The 19,809-nt window shown below is 45.2% G+C and overlaps 1 protein-coding gene across 2 annotated transcripts in view; it reads right to left on the bottom strand.

The window, feature by feature from the left end:
* Positions 1 to 19,809, bottom strand: part of Ppara (peroxisome proliferator activated receptor alpha) — a 70,732-nt gene that overhangs the window by 21,914 nt on the left and 29,009 nt on the right. For both annotated transcript variants that reach the window (XM_057791999.1, XM_057792000.1), the window contains exon 3: positions 4,124 to 4,370. In XM_057791999.1, the coding sequence (XP_057647982.1) occupies positions 4,124 to 4,331 (208 nt within the window). In that variant the 5' untranslated portion in view covers positions 4,332 to 4,370. The remainder of the gene's footprint in view (positions 1 to 4,123; positions 4,371 to 19,809) is intronic.

The raw sequence follows: 19,809 nt of genomic DNA, 5'->3' as shown, positions 1-19,809 counted from the left end.
AAAGGAAGGAAGGAGGGAAGGAAGAAGGAAGGAAGGAAGGAAGGAAGGAAGGAAGGAAGGAAGGAAGGAAGAAAGGAAGAAAGGAAGAAAGGAAAGGAAGGAAGGAAGGGAGGGAAGGAAGGAAAGGAAGAAAGGAAGGAAGAAAAACAAATCATAACAAATCAACTATAAAAAGACATCCCAGGGAACTGTCCTGGCAGGGCCAGGAACATTCATTCCTGTTCTCACCCTGCACAGTAGATGCTCCCGACTCTGTGGGACATCAGGACCAGCACTTGGAGTGTACTTATTGCTTTGGCAGTGAGGAAGTTACCTCTAGAGTAGAAGCTATATGGTTCCATCTAACAAAGCTAGAAGCAAGACCCGAAAGGATCAAACATTTCACAGTCACTTAACTGCATCTCTGAACAAAGCCTGGGCATGCTTATTGGAATTCAAACTCCACCACACAACAGAGCTCGCAGTGTGTGCCACTCAATTAAAAAATTACAAGGCATACAAGCAGAAATCTTGGCTCGCGATGAGAAGAGAAATGAATGAAAGAGACCCAGAAGTGACACAGATGATAGAATTTGCTTCCAAGACATTAAAAAGTTATTCTGACCATACCCTAAAAAGCAAGATGGAAGACTGTGTGTGTTGGATAAATGAAGGTTCAAAGAATAGATCCTGGTGCTGGTTATGAAAACTATAATATCTGCTGTGGACAATAAACCAGGGAGACTAGACGCTGCAAAAGAAAAGATTGGCAAAGTGGAAAACACAGCAATAGAAACTATCCACAGTGAAACACATACACACAAACACAGACATGAGAGAGAGAGAAAGAGAGAGAGAGAAAAAAGTGTGCACAACAGCATTAGCTGTGGGAAGGAAGAACAAAGCTGTTAGTTAAGAAATCTTCAGGCCCAGATGACCTCATCTATAAAATCAACCAAACATTCAAGGAAATCCAAGTATCAATTCTGTAGACAGAGACTGCTTGTTCATTTCCTGGCTGCTCTGACCCAAATAATCACACAGAAACTATATTAATTACAACACTCTTTGGCCTTTTAGCTCAGGCTTCTTATTAACTAATTCCTACTTCTTAAATCAACCCATTCCTATTAATCTGTGTATTGCCACGAGGCTGTGACTTACAGGAACGGTGCTTCTTCTTCGGCAACTACATGGCATCTCTCTGACTCCATCCTCCCCCTCCCCCCTCTCTCTCTCTTCCAGCCTGGCTATATTCTTCCCTGATATAGGCTGAAGCAGCTTCTTTATTAACCAATGGTAAACATATTTATAACATACAGAGGGGAATCCCACATCACAATTCTCCAGGAAAACTTCCAGGAAACAAAAAAAGAGAGAACATTTCCTCATTTCACAAGGCAAGAATCAATCTAAGACCAAAGACAGGCAAGTATATTTCAGAAACAAAAACTAGCATCCCCTTAATAGAATATTAGACAATTAAAACTGTTTACCAAGAGTATGAGATATTAGGACAAATTAACATTTTTCCACTATCATCCAAGGCTAGTTTAACTGTCAACATATGCAATTCACTGTATAAATAAACTCCAAGAGGCTGGGTGGTGGTGGTGCACACCTTTAGTCCCAGCACTCGGGAGGCAGAGGCAGGCAGATCTCTGTGAGTTTAGTGCCAGTCTGATCTACAGAATGAGCTTCAGTACATCCAGGGTTACACAGAGAAACCTTGTCTTGAAAAGAGATATAAATAAATAAATAAACAAACTAACTAAAAGGAAGCTTTTTGATCATCATCCTAGTACATAAAAATAATTTCCCCAAACCTAACACCAATGCCTAATAAAAGTTCTCAGCAAGCTGGGACAAGAAGGTAACTCCAGCAGCCCAATAGGAATGCTGTTAGCGGGCATCTAAGAAAAACTGTCGCTATTACACTCTATGGCAAAGACTAGGTGGTTTTCTCATGAACCAGTACTAAGAAGAGGCATCAGCATTCCCACTACCATCATGCTGGAAGTTCTAACCAGTGTAACAATACGGGAAAGGAAATTAAAGAGACCCATCTTGAGAAGCAGGAAGAGAGCTGCCTTCGTGGCAGATGACATCATTATTTACAAGAATAACTTAAAGAACCTATATTTAAAAAGTCACTGGCACTAATTAAGTTTAAAAGTTAGCATTCAAAAATTGATTATACGCTTATATATGTAGCACTGGATAACCAGAAGTTTAAATACAAAATAATCCATACCACTCATTTATAATAAGGTTAAAAGTATAAAATGCTTGCATATAAATCTGGCACAATATGTGAAAAGCCTACACACGAGACAGAATAACACAGGGGCAAAGAACCTGAAGAGGACCCAGATATGAGAAACACGACTGTCAGAGATCATGGAAAACTCAGATCAGGAAGATGTCAATTCTCCCCAAACTGACTACACACATTAACTCCAATGAAAAGACTCAGCTGCCTTGACTGACTAGAGTAATTGGGGTTACGGGAATAGCTCAGTGAGTAAGAACACTCTTCTTCCAGAGGACCTGAGTCTGGCTCCCAGCATATATTTCAGATTGCTTACATCTATCTCCAATTCCAGCACCAGGGGAATACAATGCCTCTGACCGCCTTGAGTACGTGCACTCACGTGTATATAATCACACACACACACACACCCCTAGACCAGAGAACTTATCTGGGGGGCACTGGGCAATTGCACAGAGATCTACTGTGAACAGTTGCACAAGGCTCTACATTCTTCTCTTGGGTGAATACATAGGGAGTGGAAGGGCTGGAGCATGGAGCATGGAGCAGATGTTTGTGTGAGTTCTCAGGAGATGCCAGCACCATGGGATTAACATCCAGTGAAAGAAATGGATGGAGCTGAGCAAAAGCCTAGATACAGACCTGCAATGTCCACTGATTTCAGAGGCACACAGACAATGGTGTGCTCTTGTCAGTGAGCTATGCCCAAACAACCATGAATGAAAAAGAAAGTGAGAAGAAACTTTGATATGTATGTAAAAATTAAGTCGATGAACATAGGACTTCAATGTAAAACCTAAAACATCTCAAAGATGTCCAAGCAAAGACGTCTTAAATATGACACAAGTCCCACGGTCACCAAAAGAAGGACACTGATAAGCTGGACTTTGTCAGTTAGGAACTGGTTTTCATTGAATGTCACAGCTAATGAAAAAGACAAATTTCAGGCTGGGAGGAAGTATTTGTAGACCATTTATTTACCTGAGGAAGTCCTTGTATCCAGAATACATATAAAATTTCTATAATCAGCAGTAAGAAAATACACAACCCAAGTACAAAGTGGGCAAACAATTTCAACAGAAACTCTACCAAAACAGTTATAGGACAAATTATCACACAAGAAGATGCACCACCAGAGATGTGCAAACTAAAACGACCCCCACGGAGCATTGTGGCTCTCCCTCAAGAATGGCTGAGGCGTCAAAGAGTGGTCACCTTCCACAGATGAGCCCGCGAGGAGCTGAACTCCCACACTGATGGTGAGGACAGCACTTTGGAAAGCGTTTTGGCATCTCCTGAAAACTCACACATACACATCTGCCCTGCTAGCTCAGCCCTTCCTATGTATTTACCCAAGAGAAGAACACAGGTGTCTGGACAAAGCCTTGCCTGGATGTATTCACAGTGGTTCTAAATGCGGGAGCTGGGAACTGTCCACAGCTCCAGTGTTCACAGGCAGACATAGAGACAGAAAGAACGTCATGTCGGGCAGTGCACAGCACTGAGGGAAGAACGGGTACACAACCACCACGCAGAGGTGCCATCAACGGATCTCAGAGAGTGTGGAAGGACGTCCAGGAAGAGTCATGCGTTTAGAGAAAGTTCCAGGAAACACACACTAGCCGACACAACACACACGAAAAAGCCTACAGTGCTAGAAAACATATCAGAAGTCATGTGGTAGAGAGGAAGGAGGGCATTGCAGGGGAAGCACCAAGCTGACTCTGATGGGTGAAGTCATTACTTAGATTGTAATGATGGTTTCAGAGAGACAGACAGACAGATGGAGAGACAGAGATTCTTTTTAAAAGTCTTAAATAACTCTGAGGAAAATACACATCTAGGAAGATCTTTCCAGAAAGCAGCACTTACCTGTGATGACAGAGCTCTCAGAGCCTGGACAGCTTCCTAAATATTGGTAGTCTGTGAAACTAAAGCTTCCAGAACTCTCTTCCCCAAGGGACTGAGAAATCTCTTGAATGTTTCCCATTTCTTGTAAGAATTCTTCTGATAAGGGACTCTCCAGGTCATCCGTCTCAAGTGGAGAGAGGGGACAGATGGGGCTCTCTGTGTCCACCATGTTGGCTGGAAGTGGCCAGGCAGGCCACAGAGCGTCGACCTGTGGGACAAAAATAGTCAGAAGAGCATTCCCTTCTGCTCTGAAATGAACACCACTTATCCTTGAGGGCTGTCTAAGTTCCAATCTCAGCAGTGGCAGCATTGACTCTCCACCCTTGACACTCGAAATCACAGGGATGCATTCTCTAAACAGGGTCTGGAGAGATGGCTCAGCAGTTGAGAGCACTTGTTGCTTTTGCAGAGGATCTGGGTTCGATTCCCAGCACCCACATGGCAGCTCACAGCCACCTGTAACTGTGGTTCCAGGGAACTCTGAACTTTATGGGCAACAGGCAACATGTCTGGTGCACACGTATAGACCCAGGCTAAATTCTCAAACATATAAATAAATATTTTAAAATCTCCAAACAACAAATATAGAAAGAGTCAAACTGTACGCAGGGGGCAACCCTTCATTGCTTACTGACTGTTCACTACACATGAGCTTGGCTTTCCAGCCATGGACAAAAACACAATTCACGTTCCCTAAAACATGCCTTCCAATGGGGACACAGGTAAGGGCCAACTGAATGGGATGTTTGGTGGGGGTGAGAGACATGAGCAAGAACAGGTGAAGCACAGATGCCTCACACCCGGAAGCCTCAGCAGGATGCGCTGTTCTGGAGAAGAATGTTCCAGTACAAAGAATGTTCTAGTACCAAGTGCTGGTACAGGCCAGCACATTCTAGGATCAGCAGGGAGGCCACCGGGCTTGGTTAAGGGGCACCAGAAGGGAAGGCTGGAGTAGTCAGCAAGAGTGTTGTGTGTTATTCACTCTTGGGTGTTCTTCTGTAGACGTGAAGGGCAGTCAACTGTAGGTAGTATTAGAAAAACTACACAGTACCAAGGGCTTTGTGGAGTTTTAAGTGAGTCCCAGGCAACTCCAAACTCCACTTACCTGCAAGCAAAAATCAGTGCCCCTACGATAACTACACTCTCCATAATCTTAAATGACTTCCTGTGATCTCCAGGTCAAAGTCCAATCCCTCAGTGCGTCAGTCCAGCCCATGGAAATATAGCACACTAGGCCTCTTGGCTTTGCTATTTCACCTCGGCAGCTTTGCCGGGACCGCCCACTGCTGCCTTCAGTAGGCCCGACTTCCAGCCCGCCTAAGCCTGACAGGTCACCAAGCACCCAGCCACACTGACTAGACGACATTCAGCTTCCTGACCTGTTTTTCCATCTAGAAGTAGTTCCAGAGCAAGCCTCACGGAGAACACCACAGCTCACGTCGCAGAGAAGGCCAGAGTTGCTGCAGACTAGCAAGGCTGTGGGCTTCAAATGAAGCAGTGCCTGCGTGCTGTGACCGCAGAGAGCCCGTGTCTTCTAAAGAACATTTCCAATTCCCAGAGCACTGAAAGAACACACGTGCACTGGCAGCTCCACATTCTCCCACTTGCCAAACGTCAACAAACTTCTCAAGTGCAAAGAGAAAGGGGTGTTTGGGCTTCCTCAACGAACGAAAAATGGGGACAACTATATATTTTTGTGAAAATTCACATCTCAGGCTTGGAGCCCTGACAAGTTATCACAGGTAATCATTATAGACAGGGGGAAACAGTAAAGAATCGTCATCATGGGGCTGGGGAGAGGACTCAGCTGGTAAAGTGTTTGCTGTCAGGGTTGAGGCCCTGGGTTCACTCCCCATCGCTGACAGACAAAGCCAGGCATGGCAGAGTGCACCTACAGTCCCAGCTCTGAATAGGCAGAGGCAGGAGGATTCCTGGGGCTCCCTGGCCCACTAATCAAAAAGCTGCATCCAAGTTGAATGAGACTGTCTCAAAAGACAAGGTGGAGAACAATGTCAGGAAGACAACTAATGGTGACCTACACACACACACCACACATATACACATTAATCACACACGCACTACACAATAGACACATACACCATACACACACCACACACAAACCACACACACATATATATCAACCACACATACACACACACCATATACACCACACTCCACACACACCACACATACACCATACACACCACACACAGATACACACACCACACACAGACACACACACCACACATACACACACACACACACCACATACACCACACACACCACACACACCACACACATAGACACATACACCCAATTTTAAGCGTTGTAGGCTAAAGATGGTCTTCTATTTTCTGTGCGTGTATGATATGCCACAAATCGGCGCCTACTTTTTTATTTGGAGCGGCGGTGCTGGGGATGGAATCCAGGGCCTCCTGCATGCCGAGCACAGCCCACCACTGAGCTACACCCCAGCCTGTAGACACACTTTATTTTGTATTATATTGGAAGGAGTAATTCTCCAATTGACAAGCCAGATAGCGGAATGATAAGCATTACATAAGTTATTTTTCATCATGAACAAAATGTTCAAAAGCCACAATCATGAGGTCAGACATAAAGTTCATCCCCATGAAAAGGCCAGAACAGGGCAAAGTCTGTCCTAGAGGAGGGCTGTGTCCTCTCCTTTCGCTGTCCCTGCCACCGACAGCAGCCTTTATTCCCACACACCAGGAGCCCTGGGCTAAGGGCATGAGCTGGTTTCCTTGTCATGACCTTCAGGGAGCGCCAGCGTTTGGGAATCATGTGATTTGACTCATTGGTTGCTTTTAAAGAGTAACTGGGTTTATCTAGAGAAACGCTCATCTTTCCTTTCATGAGATAGTGGGATAATAGCTCTTCATGAGTGGGGCAATCCTGATGTGAACTCTGGCCGCTGAGCCTGGCACCGCACAGAACACATAGGTCCTTCTTGATTCCAAGCAGGGCAGATAAAAGCCTTTCCTTTTCAATGAGTCCCCCAGATAGATAACAGAGGTCACATGGGCACACCCCAACATGCTCACCCTGAGGTTCCCGGCATACCCTGGCATCCTTGCTTACTCTGATTAGGAGCAAAAACATCCGGACAATCCTACCACTGTGTCCAACACCCACAGTTCACTACCATTGACGGTTCACTAAGACGAGCGGCCAGGGCAGCCAGTGGCTGTGCCCTGTGCCCCAGATGTCCCAGAAGGATAGAAAAATGAGAAACAATCCCCTATCTCAGCAGTAACCACTGCTGGGACCTTTTATTTTTTTTCTGGCGGGTGTGTATGTGTGTGTGTGGTTAAAAATTGAATTAAGTAACAAAAATATTCCATTGGGAATTAGGAAGTTAACTATTTGAAAACTCTAGAACATTCAATAAAAAGGAAACAAAAGAAACAGATGCACAGCTTCGTGTTAGGACAAGACAAAGCACACGAGAACTTGGGTATTATCCATTGGCAACCTTTGATGCTGAAGCATCTTGCATGTTGCCACTCCAGGATGGTTAGGCTAACCCGACTTGCTAATCTCACAATGAGCACTTACCGTGTGAAGTCAAGTGGAGCTCAGCTCATTCTCCTCTAAAGCCCACCACACCTGGGCCCTGAATGCATAGGGTTGTGTAATTTCTTACATCTGTCTCTCCTGCAAGATTGTATGTCTTGATACAGCAAGAGGTGCATTTGTCTGATTTTTGCATGCTTACGTCCAAAGCAATCTCTGCCATGGAGCAGGTGTTCAAAAGCCATGTCTACTGCTCAGCCCAGAACAAGTGATCATGCCGTCACCTGTGCCAGGTGGGGCTCCTCTGAATGAGCATCTGCTACAGGTGTCAGTCGGAAAGGGCACACAGCCTCCAAGGACATCATCTGAGCAGCGGATATGGAGAACAGAAGCCAAGGGGATTTTGCACTGGATATATCGCCAGCAGTTTTCAGAGGGAAGTATAACCACAGGAACTGTAATTTTATGAGAAATGGGGGAAAACATCTCAGCAGAAAAATGAACAGAGAAGTTCCCCAGTCACCGAGCGAGAGCTGTGGGGAACAGGGATCAACCCCTCAGTTAAAAACAAAGGACTTGGCCAGCCTGGTTTAGCACACTCCCTGGCTTTGGGGCGAGGACTAGCACCCAGCAGACAGTAAACACAAAGAGGCAAAGGGACGGGAGACTCGTCTGACTTTTCCCTCAGAACTGCAAATGCTGAACTTTGGATATGTTCTGTGACAGCGTGTGCCAGGGGAGAGTCCAGAAGTTCATCTGCCTGCAAAGGAGCCGGGTGTAGTGGTGCACACTTTTAATCCCACAACTTGGAAGGTAGAGGCAGGCGGATCTCTGTGAGTTTGAGGCCAGTCTGGTCTACAGAGTGAGTTTCAGGACAGCCAGGGTTGCACGGTGAGGCCCTGTCTACAAACAAACAAAAAACAAAAAGCAACCTCCCCCACCCCCAAACCAGCAAAGTGACTTTCACATGGAATCCTGGCTACTTGGAAGGCTGTGAGGCAGGAGAATTGTGAGTTCTAGGCTAACCTAAGTCACAAAGAAAGACCTTGTAACATAGGAAAATCACTCTGGGCTTCCCAGGGGCACCTGCTGTCCCTGACCGTCATCAAACCTGTGTATTATTAACAGAGGTTTCTTGGATTGCCAAGTCACTTCCTAAATATCTTCTAGAATTACTTATTAAATAGGAGGGAGAAAGACACTGTCCCAGCTATGGAAACAGTTGAATCCCTTGATGAAAAAGCGAACCTGGAACATTTGTCAGGAAAGCATCCAGACACCTGCAGTCTCCGGCTTCCCCACTATGCCTTCTCCAGTGGTTCCCTAGTTTACTACTGTATCACAGGACACCCTCAGCTCATCGCCTCCCAGTGCTCAACACCACAAGCCTAGAGAAACCAGTTTAACCCTTTCACTGCTCTAGGAAGCATGGGTAGCCTTAAGGGAGTGGTTGAAAGGCCAACGAGGAAGTCTAATCAAAGGACCATTGACGCCACAAGTGGCTCCCAGATGAAGTCTTTCTCCTCACCACGTCTAGTTCACAAGCTAGGCATATGCTGCAGATTTCTTTTATATAATATATATTTACAAGTCTCTGGGTCCAGTCTGCTGGACAAAGACCTAAACTAACATTTCAGAATAAACAAACAAAAAGCCACAGACGCCCTCTGTGTACCTTCACCTACGACCCAGGGGCTCAACAAAAAAGGTTAATTATTACCAACCACACTGAGATCAACTTTCCAATGGTCAGTGTAGACAGTGCCCACAAGACATACAAGAAACCCAAGGCCAAGGTTAGCACGTAGCAATGGTAAAGAAACATGGGGCATATTTTAACAAGTCCTACACAGTCCCAATCATTTCCTCACCATTCCCAGATCTTGCCCAACAATGATGAAGGGATGAATTTGAAACTCTGTGATCACAAGCAACACTTGGCGTGAGAAATAGGATGGCAAGCCCAATGTGGCATAAGACAGTAGCTTTGGGCCTCCACAGCCCTTATTTGACAGCATAAGATGGATATTCCCAACTGATGCCGAGGAACAGGTCCCCACTACGCGACAGGGCTTATAATTTCTAACTGAAACCCAACGTGCCTTTTTACCTTTCTGAAATGGTTTTCGATGCAGTCTTACCGCTCTGAATAGTGATGTCAAAATAATGAAAGAAAGGCCACAAGCTTGGGCACATTCTGTGTCTGATGCAATCTAAGGTGAGCGGGACCAGAAGTTTGTCCTAAGAATCCAAAGTCAACTAACACGGCATTTGTCTTTGTCACTCAGAGGCCTCAGTCCTGTACAGACAGAACGTACAGCCCTGGGGACCATGCTGTGATGGTGAGGAGCCAGGTGAGAGAAGCCACGGATCGATAGCCCTGCCACGTGTAAAGTGGACTGTGCCACAGAGCGGTGCCAGCAGTCCAGAATGATGAAGGGCCGCAGGCAGTTGGCACAAAAACTCCATCAGCAAAGACTCCAAAGGAGAACTCTTTGCTTCTAGACTTAACCCGATGGTCCCTTTGGGAAGGGATCGTATTTTATGAATTCCACGAGACCCAAATGGCCACTGAAGCTAACACCTGTGCTCAACACTAGAAACCGCAGTCATGAAGGGGCCCATGAGCCAGGGCCCTGGAATGTGGAGTGGGGAGTAGGCAGAAAAGGAAGGACAAGGGAAAATCAAACGTTTATTAGGCAACCCATTGTGTCAGGTCCTCAATAAAAAATGATTTTAATTTTTCCAGTACCGAGATGGGATGGGAGTTATCGGTCCCACTCACAGAATAGCAAAAGGGTCAGAGAGCAAGCCATTTATTTGCCCAACTAGTACAGAAGAGGCACATGTCGGTAAACAGTTGGAGACGCTAGGTGCTGTGTGGGAACCATGGCAGGTCAGAGATCAGGAACACCAGACACCAAGCCTAAGAGATGACCAGAAACTCAACAGAAAAGGGCAAAGGGCACCTCACGAAGAAGGAAACAGTGCACCTTCATGACCAAGACATTACTGAAAATATAACCAATGAAGGCCAGACAAGCTATGCCAATTCAAATTGCTCTAAACATAATGGCTTAAAAGCACTACTACTTTGTTCCCAATTCTGAGTCAGCAAATAGAACTGGACCCAGCAAAGCAGGTTATCTGTTGATGATAAAGGCTATGCCATTGGCTCTGTCATTGAGCCATAGCTCTTGGGAGACTCACTCATGGCTGGTAGGTTCAACATCGCCTCAATCACATGCCCAGCAATTGTTTCTAACTTCTGATTGGTCCCTGCCCACCAGGTCTTCCATCTTCACTGGGGCTGGGAGTTTTGGGCTTCCTCAGAGGACTGAACCATCTCAAGAGGGTGAGTCTCTTGGGTTAGGCCAGCTCTCACTCCTAAGCTGTACAGCATCTCTCTAGCCACTTTCTGTATTTCAGATTAAATTGCAAGGCCAACCCCAACCCAAGGTGGAGAAATGACAGAACAACGGACACCTGGTGAGTGCCATTTTTCCGCCGACTCATCTCCACACCTCACCTTCTAGCCACCATCTCCTCCCTGCATAGCGAGCGGATCTTCCCCAAGTATAGCATCTGCCAAGGCAGGACCCAGCCTTATTTGAAGCTACAACATGCTATGTCCTTGAATGAACACACATGTCTGGACACACGGAGGTGACGGAGGAACAAGAGCTGTATATTACTTAGAAGCTACAGGAGACCAAGGTCAAACATGAGAAGCACAGAAGCACTTCAGTGACCCGAACAAAGTGATGTGACCTGAGGAGGCCAGCGGCACACAGCCCATGGAGGAGAGACTGTGTGCACACATTCACAGGGCACAACACGCATGGCGGGGAGAAATAAAAGCCTTTTTCTTGTGTCCAGGGGTCAACTCAATGGAAGACCAACTTTTCTCAAGGCCAAACTGACTGAACAGACCAGTGTGGTTCTTTTTTTTTTTTTTTTTTTTTTTTTTGATTTTCGAGACAGGGTTTCTCTGTAGTGTTTTGGTTCCTGTCCTGGAACTAGCTCTTGTAGACCAGGCTGGCCTCGAACTCACAGAGATTCGCCTGTCTCTGCCTCCCGAGTGCTGGGTTTAAAGGTGCGCGCCACCACCGCCAGGCTACCAGTGTGGTTCTTAACCTTCCTGATGCTGAGACCCTTTAACACAGTTCCTCACATTGTGGGGACCCCAACCATAAAATTATTTTTGCCGCTACTTCATAACTGTCATTTTGCTACTGTTATGAATTGTAAATACTTGACATGCAGGGTATCTGATATGTGACCCCTATGAAAAGGCTGTTTGACCCCTTCCCAGGGGTCACGTCCCACAAGTTGAGAACTACGGGTATAAAAAGACAGTCACTTTGGGGAACAGTCCTGGGTTCTAAATAGTTACTTTAATTCTGTGGTTTCTGGAAGTAGATAGAAAGATGGGTCTTCTTTAAACACATCCCCCTGAACCTTTGCCTGCGATTTTTACACTAAGCCAGTGGAACTGTAGTTTGCTAGAGCAGATGCTCTCTGAAGGCCTGGGGAGAGGCCCACAGGTGAGTCTTAAGATGGAACTCCCGGCTTGATGCAGACCCAGAAAGGCTCTGAAAGCGGCAGCCTGGAGATAACCATTCAGGACCAAAGCCTGTTGGACAATAACATCTTTCTCATAAGCTAACAGAAGGCTGGGAAGACAAGGGCTGGAAGCTCACTGAGAGCGGAGTGCCAGGACAAGTGGGACCGTAGGAAGGATGACAGAAGGGCTGGGGAGACACAGCGGGTCATGTGTTTGATGTGCAAGCGTGAGGACCAGGGTTTGAGTCCCCAGAACCCATGTGGAAACCTGCATGGTGGCAGGCGTTTGTACCTTCAGTGCTGGGAGCAGAGACGAGAGGACTCCAGAGGCCGGCATGGCTGCTAGTTCAGAGACAGACTGTCTCAAAAAGTAAGGCAGAGAGCAATAAAGGAAGAAAGTAGAAGATGGACCAAGAGGCGAAACCCACCAACAGGAACAGGAGGATTTTGAGAACAGAGCAGAGGGAAACACTCCCGGTGCCTTCAAGAAAACCCCTCAGAAAGTAAAGCAATGAATGAGTTCACAGATGCCAGGGTCCAAAGGGGTCCAGATAGACTGAGGAAAGATAGATAGTAAGGCTAGTTGCTGGAAAGTTTCAGACCAGTTGATCTTCTCCAGAAGGCAGGAGAGACATATGACATCATTCACATGACATCACTTACAAGGGGTCAAGCATGAGAAAGCTCTTGAGTTTCTCAACAGTAACCACAGGAAGCAAAAAAAAAAAAAAAAAAAAAAAAAAAAGCTGAAGAGTGCAGAGCTCCTGCTCACCCTGTTCACTCTCTCTCCAAGGTTCCAGAATGCCCTCTTCACCAATATTTAGTACCCACCTCTCTCTGGTGAACGGTTTTCATGGGCAGGACCTAACAGCACCCTATTCTAGATCTCCAACTTACAGTGGACTGCTAAGTTCCTATGTTTCTGCCCGATGCGTTTATTTAACAGCTTACAGACGTCTAAGCCTATCATTGAGGAAGCAGTCATCATTAGGTGTCTGTCTGTCAGACACAACACTGCTGTAAATCAGAGATGTGGCCGATTATATTGGTGGTGATGGCAGCCGCGCAAACACTCCTGAGTTCTTATCATGAGCCACACGCTGAGTCCTACGTACCTAACATCTAAGATACCACCAGCTCTTGTTATCCTTGCCTGGCCCCGCGAGACAGGCACTGTCATTGAATTCACTTTATAGAGAAGGAAATAAAGTACAGAGAGTCTCGGTAACCTGCCGAGGGTCACAGCCCATGAACCATAGTAAACCTGGGTTGCCAACGTCTGCTTCTCATTCCCCACCATGACCCCCAGTCCACGCTTACATTTTCCTTCCTGGTTTGTATACCTCAAGAGTACAAAGACTGGAGAGGTGGTTCCATTAGCAAATATTGGCCTTGCAAGCACAAGAAACCAAGTTCAAGCCCCAGAAACCACTTAAGAGCTGTGTGTGGTGGCGTGTGCTTGCAATCCCAGCACTGGGGATATAGAGACAGGTGGATCCCTGGTGCTTGCTGGCTGGCTAGCTTAGCCAAATTAGAGACCCCCGAAGTCAGTGAGAGCGCATTTCTCAAAAAACAGGATGAAGAGCAGCTGAGGAATGACCCTGAGGTTGACCTCTGGCATCCGCACCCACTCCTGTGTATGAAGATGCGTGTGAATGAACACACACAATGCACACACAATAGTGCATGTTCCATTGAGTAGTGTAGTTCTATGTGTTCATTTGTCTGTTTTGTGTGTGTGTATGTGTGTGTGTGTGTTGGGGGAAATAGGGTCTCACTATGTAGCCATGGCTAGCCTAGAACTTGCTATGTAGACCAAGCTGGCCTCGAAGTCACAGAGATCCACCTTCCCTGCTTCCTGAGTGCTGGGATTGAAGGTGTGCACCACCACACATGACTGAGTGGTATAATTCTGTGTTGGCGTCCTTGATAGACTTTGGTAAGACTCTAGAGTCATCTGACTCTCAGGGAGTGGCTCACGCTGCTGAATGCTGCGTGGGCACACACGTCTATTTGTCTACTCACATAGCAATGGACCCGTTGTAGGTGTCACTACCTAGGGCCGCTTGAGTCTGGGTCTCAGTTGAGCCCTCAGCCAAGGCCTCAGTTCCAGTCCATATTGATGTCCAATTATCTTCTCCCTTTTTACTTCAAAAATAAGCTTCAGGGGCTGGAGAGATGGGCCAGTGCGTAAGAGCACGTGCTGCTCTTCCAGAGGACTCGGGTTTTATTCCCAGCATCCTCGTCAGATAGAACAGAACCTCCTGTAACTCCAGCTGCCCCCGGGGAGCTGACGCCTCTGGCTTCCTTAGGCAACTTCACTCACAGGCCCATACCAAACACAGACATACACACATGCACACAACCAAAATAAAAAAAAAATCTTAAGGAAAAGAAGGTTCACTGACATGTAACAGTCTACACATTGATAGTGTGCAAAGGTTACAGACTGTGATGTCACACTCACACACACCTATGACAGCACTGTCACCAAGCCGACAGCACATTCATCACCCCTGAAAGGTCCCCCACATCCTTGTGCCGAGCACGTCAGCATCCCCACCTGCCAGTGTCTGCTGCTACAGAGCAGTGCACTAAAAATCACGGTAGCTATGGTTTGGCCCTTTCACTCAGCATCATCCTTTTGAGATGCACCCCCATCATGGGCTGGCTCCATTACTTGTCCAGTTCTCCCTTGCTTCAAAGTCACAGCTATGGGGTGGGTAACCCATCTGGCCATCCACTCACCTGCTGATAGACATTCGAGCAGTTTCCATGCTCTTGCCTCTACAAACAAAGCAGTGAGGGGCATTTGGGAGCCAGGGTAAAATCCACACATGTGTATTTCTTTTGTCCTGGCTGAAGAACCCAGGGCTGGGAATGCTGAATGGTGGTATGCATTTGTTCAATGTTTTTTTTTTTTTTTTACAAAAAAAAGGTTAATTTATGTATGTATTTATGTGTATGCATGAAGACCTGCATGCATGTACATACACTGTGTACATGTCTGATGTCTATGGAGGCTAGAAGAGGGTATCTGATCTCTTGGAACTGGGTTAACAGGCAGCTGTGAGCTGCACTGTAGGTGCTGGGAACTGAACCCAGGTCCTCTGCGGGAGCAGCCAGTGTCTGAGCCGTCTCTCCAGGCCCTTGCTGAGCTTCTAAAGAAACCACTAACTTGTTCTCCAAAATGTTTGCCTTGTTTTTCCTTCCCACTGGCACTGCGTGCAAGGCCTGGTTTGGCGTTTGGTGTGGTCGCTCTCTGACTCTGCACACTCTCCGTGGTGCAGTGCCACACTGAGACTGCGGAGGCCCGGAGATGGGAGCAAGAGATTTAGGTGCCAGGTGACGGCTCTGATGGCTACAGATGCTGACCATTTTTCACAGATCATTTACTACACATATGTCTTCTTTGGTGTTCTGTCATCCAACCCTTTTGCCAGTTTTAAAGCTTAAATCAGTGTTCTCCAGCTTTGAAGCCCTTCCTGTATAATGGATATAACCCTTTACCAAGCACACGCTTTATGTAGGATCCCGCCTCCGCCACAGCTTGTGTCTCTTTTCTCCTAGTGCCATCTTGGAGGGCGAGTCTTGGTTTGGGCGAACTCCATCTTTGTTTATTTATTTTATAGACAAGGCGGCTGCCTTCAGAGCTTTGAAGACTTTGCTCATACAAAGTCATAGGGTTTTCCTCCCATGAATCCTTCTAAAGTTCTAGTGCTTTAGACCTTGTATTTGAACCTACGATCTGTTCCAGGTTACCTTTGTTTATCTGGTGTGATGTATAGACTGACATTCATGTACATAGTAACCAAACACACAAGCATGGCACCGTGTGTTGCAAATAATTCCCTTTCTCCATCTTTGTCAAGAAACAGTTGTTGTTTTTAAGTTATAAGCAAAAACTATTTTGTTTTTTGTTTTTAAATACTTTTTTTCTGGGGCTACCGAGATGATGTACAGCATCCTGCATCCTCCTGAGATGCGTTTTATCTTTTGTTGTTGCTTTTAAAACTGTCCAGCCATCCTTGCATTGCTGAGATCATCATCTTTATCATGGTCTTTTTTAAGTAGAATTTTTGCTTCTATGTTCACTAGGGACATTGATCTTTAGCTTTATCTGCTGCTAATTTTATTGTTAGATTCATGCGGAATTCACAAAATGAACTGGGAACTGTTTCTTCCTCTTTGGTTTTCTGAAAGGACGTAGGGAACCAGCATTATTTCTTCCTGAGATATTTGATAAAATCCTCCAGAGGAGTCATTTGATCTTGAAATTCTCTAAGAGAAGTCTCTTAACAAAACAAAACAAAAATCTTTATTTTATAGTCTTAGGGCTAGTTGGGTGATGTATTTCTTCTGGAAATGGGTTTTGAAAGGCCATGTAGTTTAAGTAATTTGTCCTTTTCATCTGTGCTGCCCAATTCATTGATGCAAATGTGTTCCTAATACTCCTTTACTGCCTGTTTATGTCTGTAGAACTCGTGATGTCCCCACTCCTGCCAGATGTTGGTGACTTGTTCTCCCAACCCCCAACCAGCCTGGCTAGAGGTTTCCCGGCTTTATTTACCTTCCCAAAGAATACGCTTAGTTGTTCATTGATTTTTTTTTCTCTCTCTCCACCTGGTAGTCTAACAACTCCTTTTCCATTTTGATCCCTCTTTCTTTCTGCTTTAATATCAGATTTAATTTGCTTATCCTTTCCTAGCTTCTTTTACAGTTTATTGTTGTGTGTTTGTGCATGTGGATGTGCAAGAGAGTGTGCACACGGAGGCCAGAAGTTGATGTCAGGTGGCTTCATTAATTTTTTAACAAGTATTTTTTAACTATTTGAGAATTTCATATGCTGTATTTTGATAATATCCACGCTAGCTTCTCTATTTAACTCCTTCCAAATTCACCCCATCCCATTATCCCTGTAACTTTATTCTCTCCCTCCCTCCTTCCCTTCCTCCCTCCCTCCCTCCCTGCCTTCCTCCCTCCTTTCCTCCCTTCCTCTAATTTAGCAGTCCATTAGCTCCAGTTTGTGTTGTCCATATACCCGTGGATGTGTGGCCATTCATGAAGCATGGTCAGTCTGCCAGGGGCCACTTAAGGAAAACTGACTCTTCCTCTCCTAGAAGCCATTGACTATCTTTAGCTCATTAGTTGGGGGGGTCTCAAGACCCTCTCCCCACTCCTTACTGGAATGTTGGCCTGCTTGATCTGCACAGGCGACCATGGCTGCTGGGAGTTCAGGAGTATAGTAGTCCTGTCCTGTCCAGAAGACCCTGGCTCCAGCCCTCCCCACCTCTGGCCTTGTGAGCTTTCCATCCATCACCCCCTTCTTCACTGTGGTTTGTGAGCCAGCTTATGCACTGAGACTGGGTCTCTCGCTGAATCACGAGCTCACTGGTGGGCTAGACCAAGTGGCTAACAAGGTCTAGAGACTGACTTGTTCCTGTCTTTCAAGTGCTAGGTGCCTGTTTCTATGCCCAACTTTTTTTTCCATAGCAAATAAAACAGAAATAATCATAGAACCATTTATCTTTGTGGGGGGAAAGTTTGAAAGAAAAGGCATGCCACCTGGACATGGTAAAAAGAAAAGGGAAAAGGAATGACTTAGCTGGAAGATAACCGACTCTTCCTTCTTGATCTGATCTCGATTACAGCAATCACACTCTCAGTTGGCCTCAATTTAAAATGGATACGCCGTGTCTATTTCTTCAGCCGAGTTATGATTACTCAACATCATTGGCTGTCTGTATTTTATTGATGATACAGAGAGATGTGGAGCACTCAGAGGAGGTCAGAGGCAAAGTTTTCCAAGAAGATGTATGTCCAACTTTTTATGTGGATGCTGGGGATTTGAACTCAGATCCTCGTGTTTGAATGGCAGTACTTTACCAACTGAGCCATTCCTCCCAGACCTTTATTCTAGTTTAAGATCACTTATTCAAGTTCATTCTCTCTCCCCTAATATACATTTTGGTGCTATGAATTTCCACCTAAGCTGAAGCAGTATTCCACAAGCCTTAAACATGTTGTTTTAAGTTTTCATCTGGTCTAAGCACCTCATAATTTCCTCTGGCATTTCCTTACTGGTTTAGTTTGTCATTTAGTTTCCAAATGTTTGATGATTTTCCAGTCATTTTTATGTGACTGATTTCTAATTTAATTCCATTACGGCCAGAGAATTTACTTTATATGACTTGAATCTCTTTAAATTTATTGAGAATTGTTGTATAACAAAAACATGGTTTGTATTAGTGAATTAAGTAATTTAACAAGTACTGTATGTCCTGCTGGTGGTGGGAGGTATTTCACATTAATGTCAGTTAGATCAAGTTGGTTGGCAATGTTGTTCAATGCACTTTATCTTTGCTGGTGTCTGTATCTGTCTTATGTATCTGATGACTATTGTACCCTTAGATATTTCTCCTTACAGTGACATCATTCTTTGCTTTATGTGGTTTATTTTGTTTTGTTTATTTTTGCTTTCTTTTTTGGGGGGTTGGTTTTTCAATACAGGTTTTCTTTGTGTGTAGTCCTGGCTGTCCTAGAATTCTCTCTGTAGACCAGGCTGGCCTAGAACTCACAGAGATCTGCCTCCCAGGTGCTGGGATTAAAGGTGTGAGCCACCACCACCTGGCAAGCTTTGTGTGTTATAAAGCTTTGTTATCAGATGAAAAACTTTTAGGATAATTAACTCTTCCCAAATACATCATATCTATTATTTCCTTAAAAACTTTTCTCTGTCTGTCCTAGCTGCTTTACTTGTCTTCTTGACACAGCAAAGAGCCACCTGAGAAGGGAGTCTCAACTGAAGAATTGTCTAGATCAGATTGGCCTGTGGGCATGTCTGAGGTTGGGGTGTCTTGATTATTAATTGATGCAGGAAGGCCCAGCCTAATGTGGGCAACACCATTCCCTAGGAAGGTGGTTCTAGGCTGTATATAGAAAGCCACCTAAGCATAAGTCTGCATGCAAACCAGAAAGGAATGTTCTCTCCATGGCCTTTGCTTCAATTTCCTGGAGTTCCTGCCCTGATTTCCTTCAGTGATGGATTGTGACCTGCAAGTGTAAGCCATAGAAATCTTTTCTTCCTGTCAGTTGCTTTTGGTCATAGTGTTGGTCATAGCTACAGAAAGGAAATTAGAACACTGTCTCTCTTTTATCCCTGAGGTTTCCAATTATACACATATTAGATGCTTGAAGTCAAACTACTATCACCGATGGCATTTTCACTTTTTGAAAAATGTTTTTCCCCTGTGTATGTCATTTTAAATGGCTCTTCTGACTCGGCTCAACATCACCAGTGTTTCTTCTGCAGTGTCTAATCTGCTACCAACCCCACTCAGTGGGTTTTATATCTCAGCTCTTGCAATTTTCACCGGAGAACTTAAATTTTCTCCATAATATCATCCATGTCTCTACTTGGCTTTCTGAACCTTTGAAATTCAATCATAGTGACTTTAATGTACTTGGCTGCTAAATCTAATATCATGGCCATTCCTGCTACATTTCAAAGCACTGATTTTTATCCTCATTATAGGTCCTCTTTT

Source organism: Chionomys nivalis, chromosome 17, assembly GCF_950005125.1.
Source record: "Chionomys nivalis chromosome 17, mChiNiv1.1, whole genome shotgun sequence".
NCBI lineage: Eukaryota > Metazoa > Chordata > Mammalia > Rodentia > Cricetidae > Chionomys > Chionomys nivalis.
The sequence above is the reverse complement of the archived record's forward strand: the minus strand, read 5'-3'. Positions and strand labels throughout refer to the sequence as shown.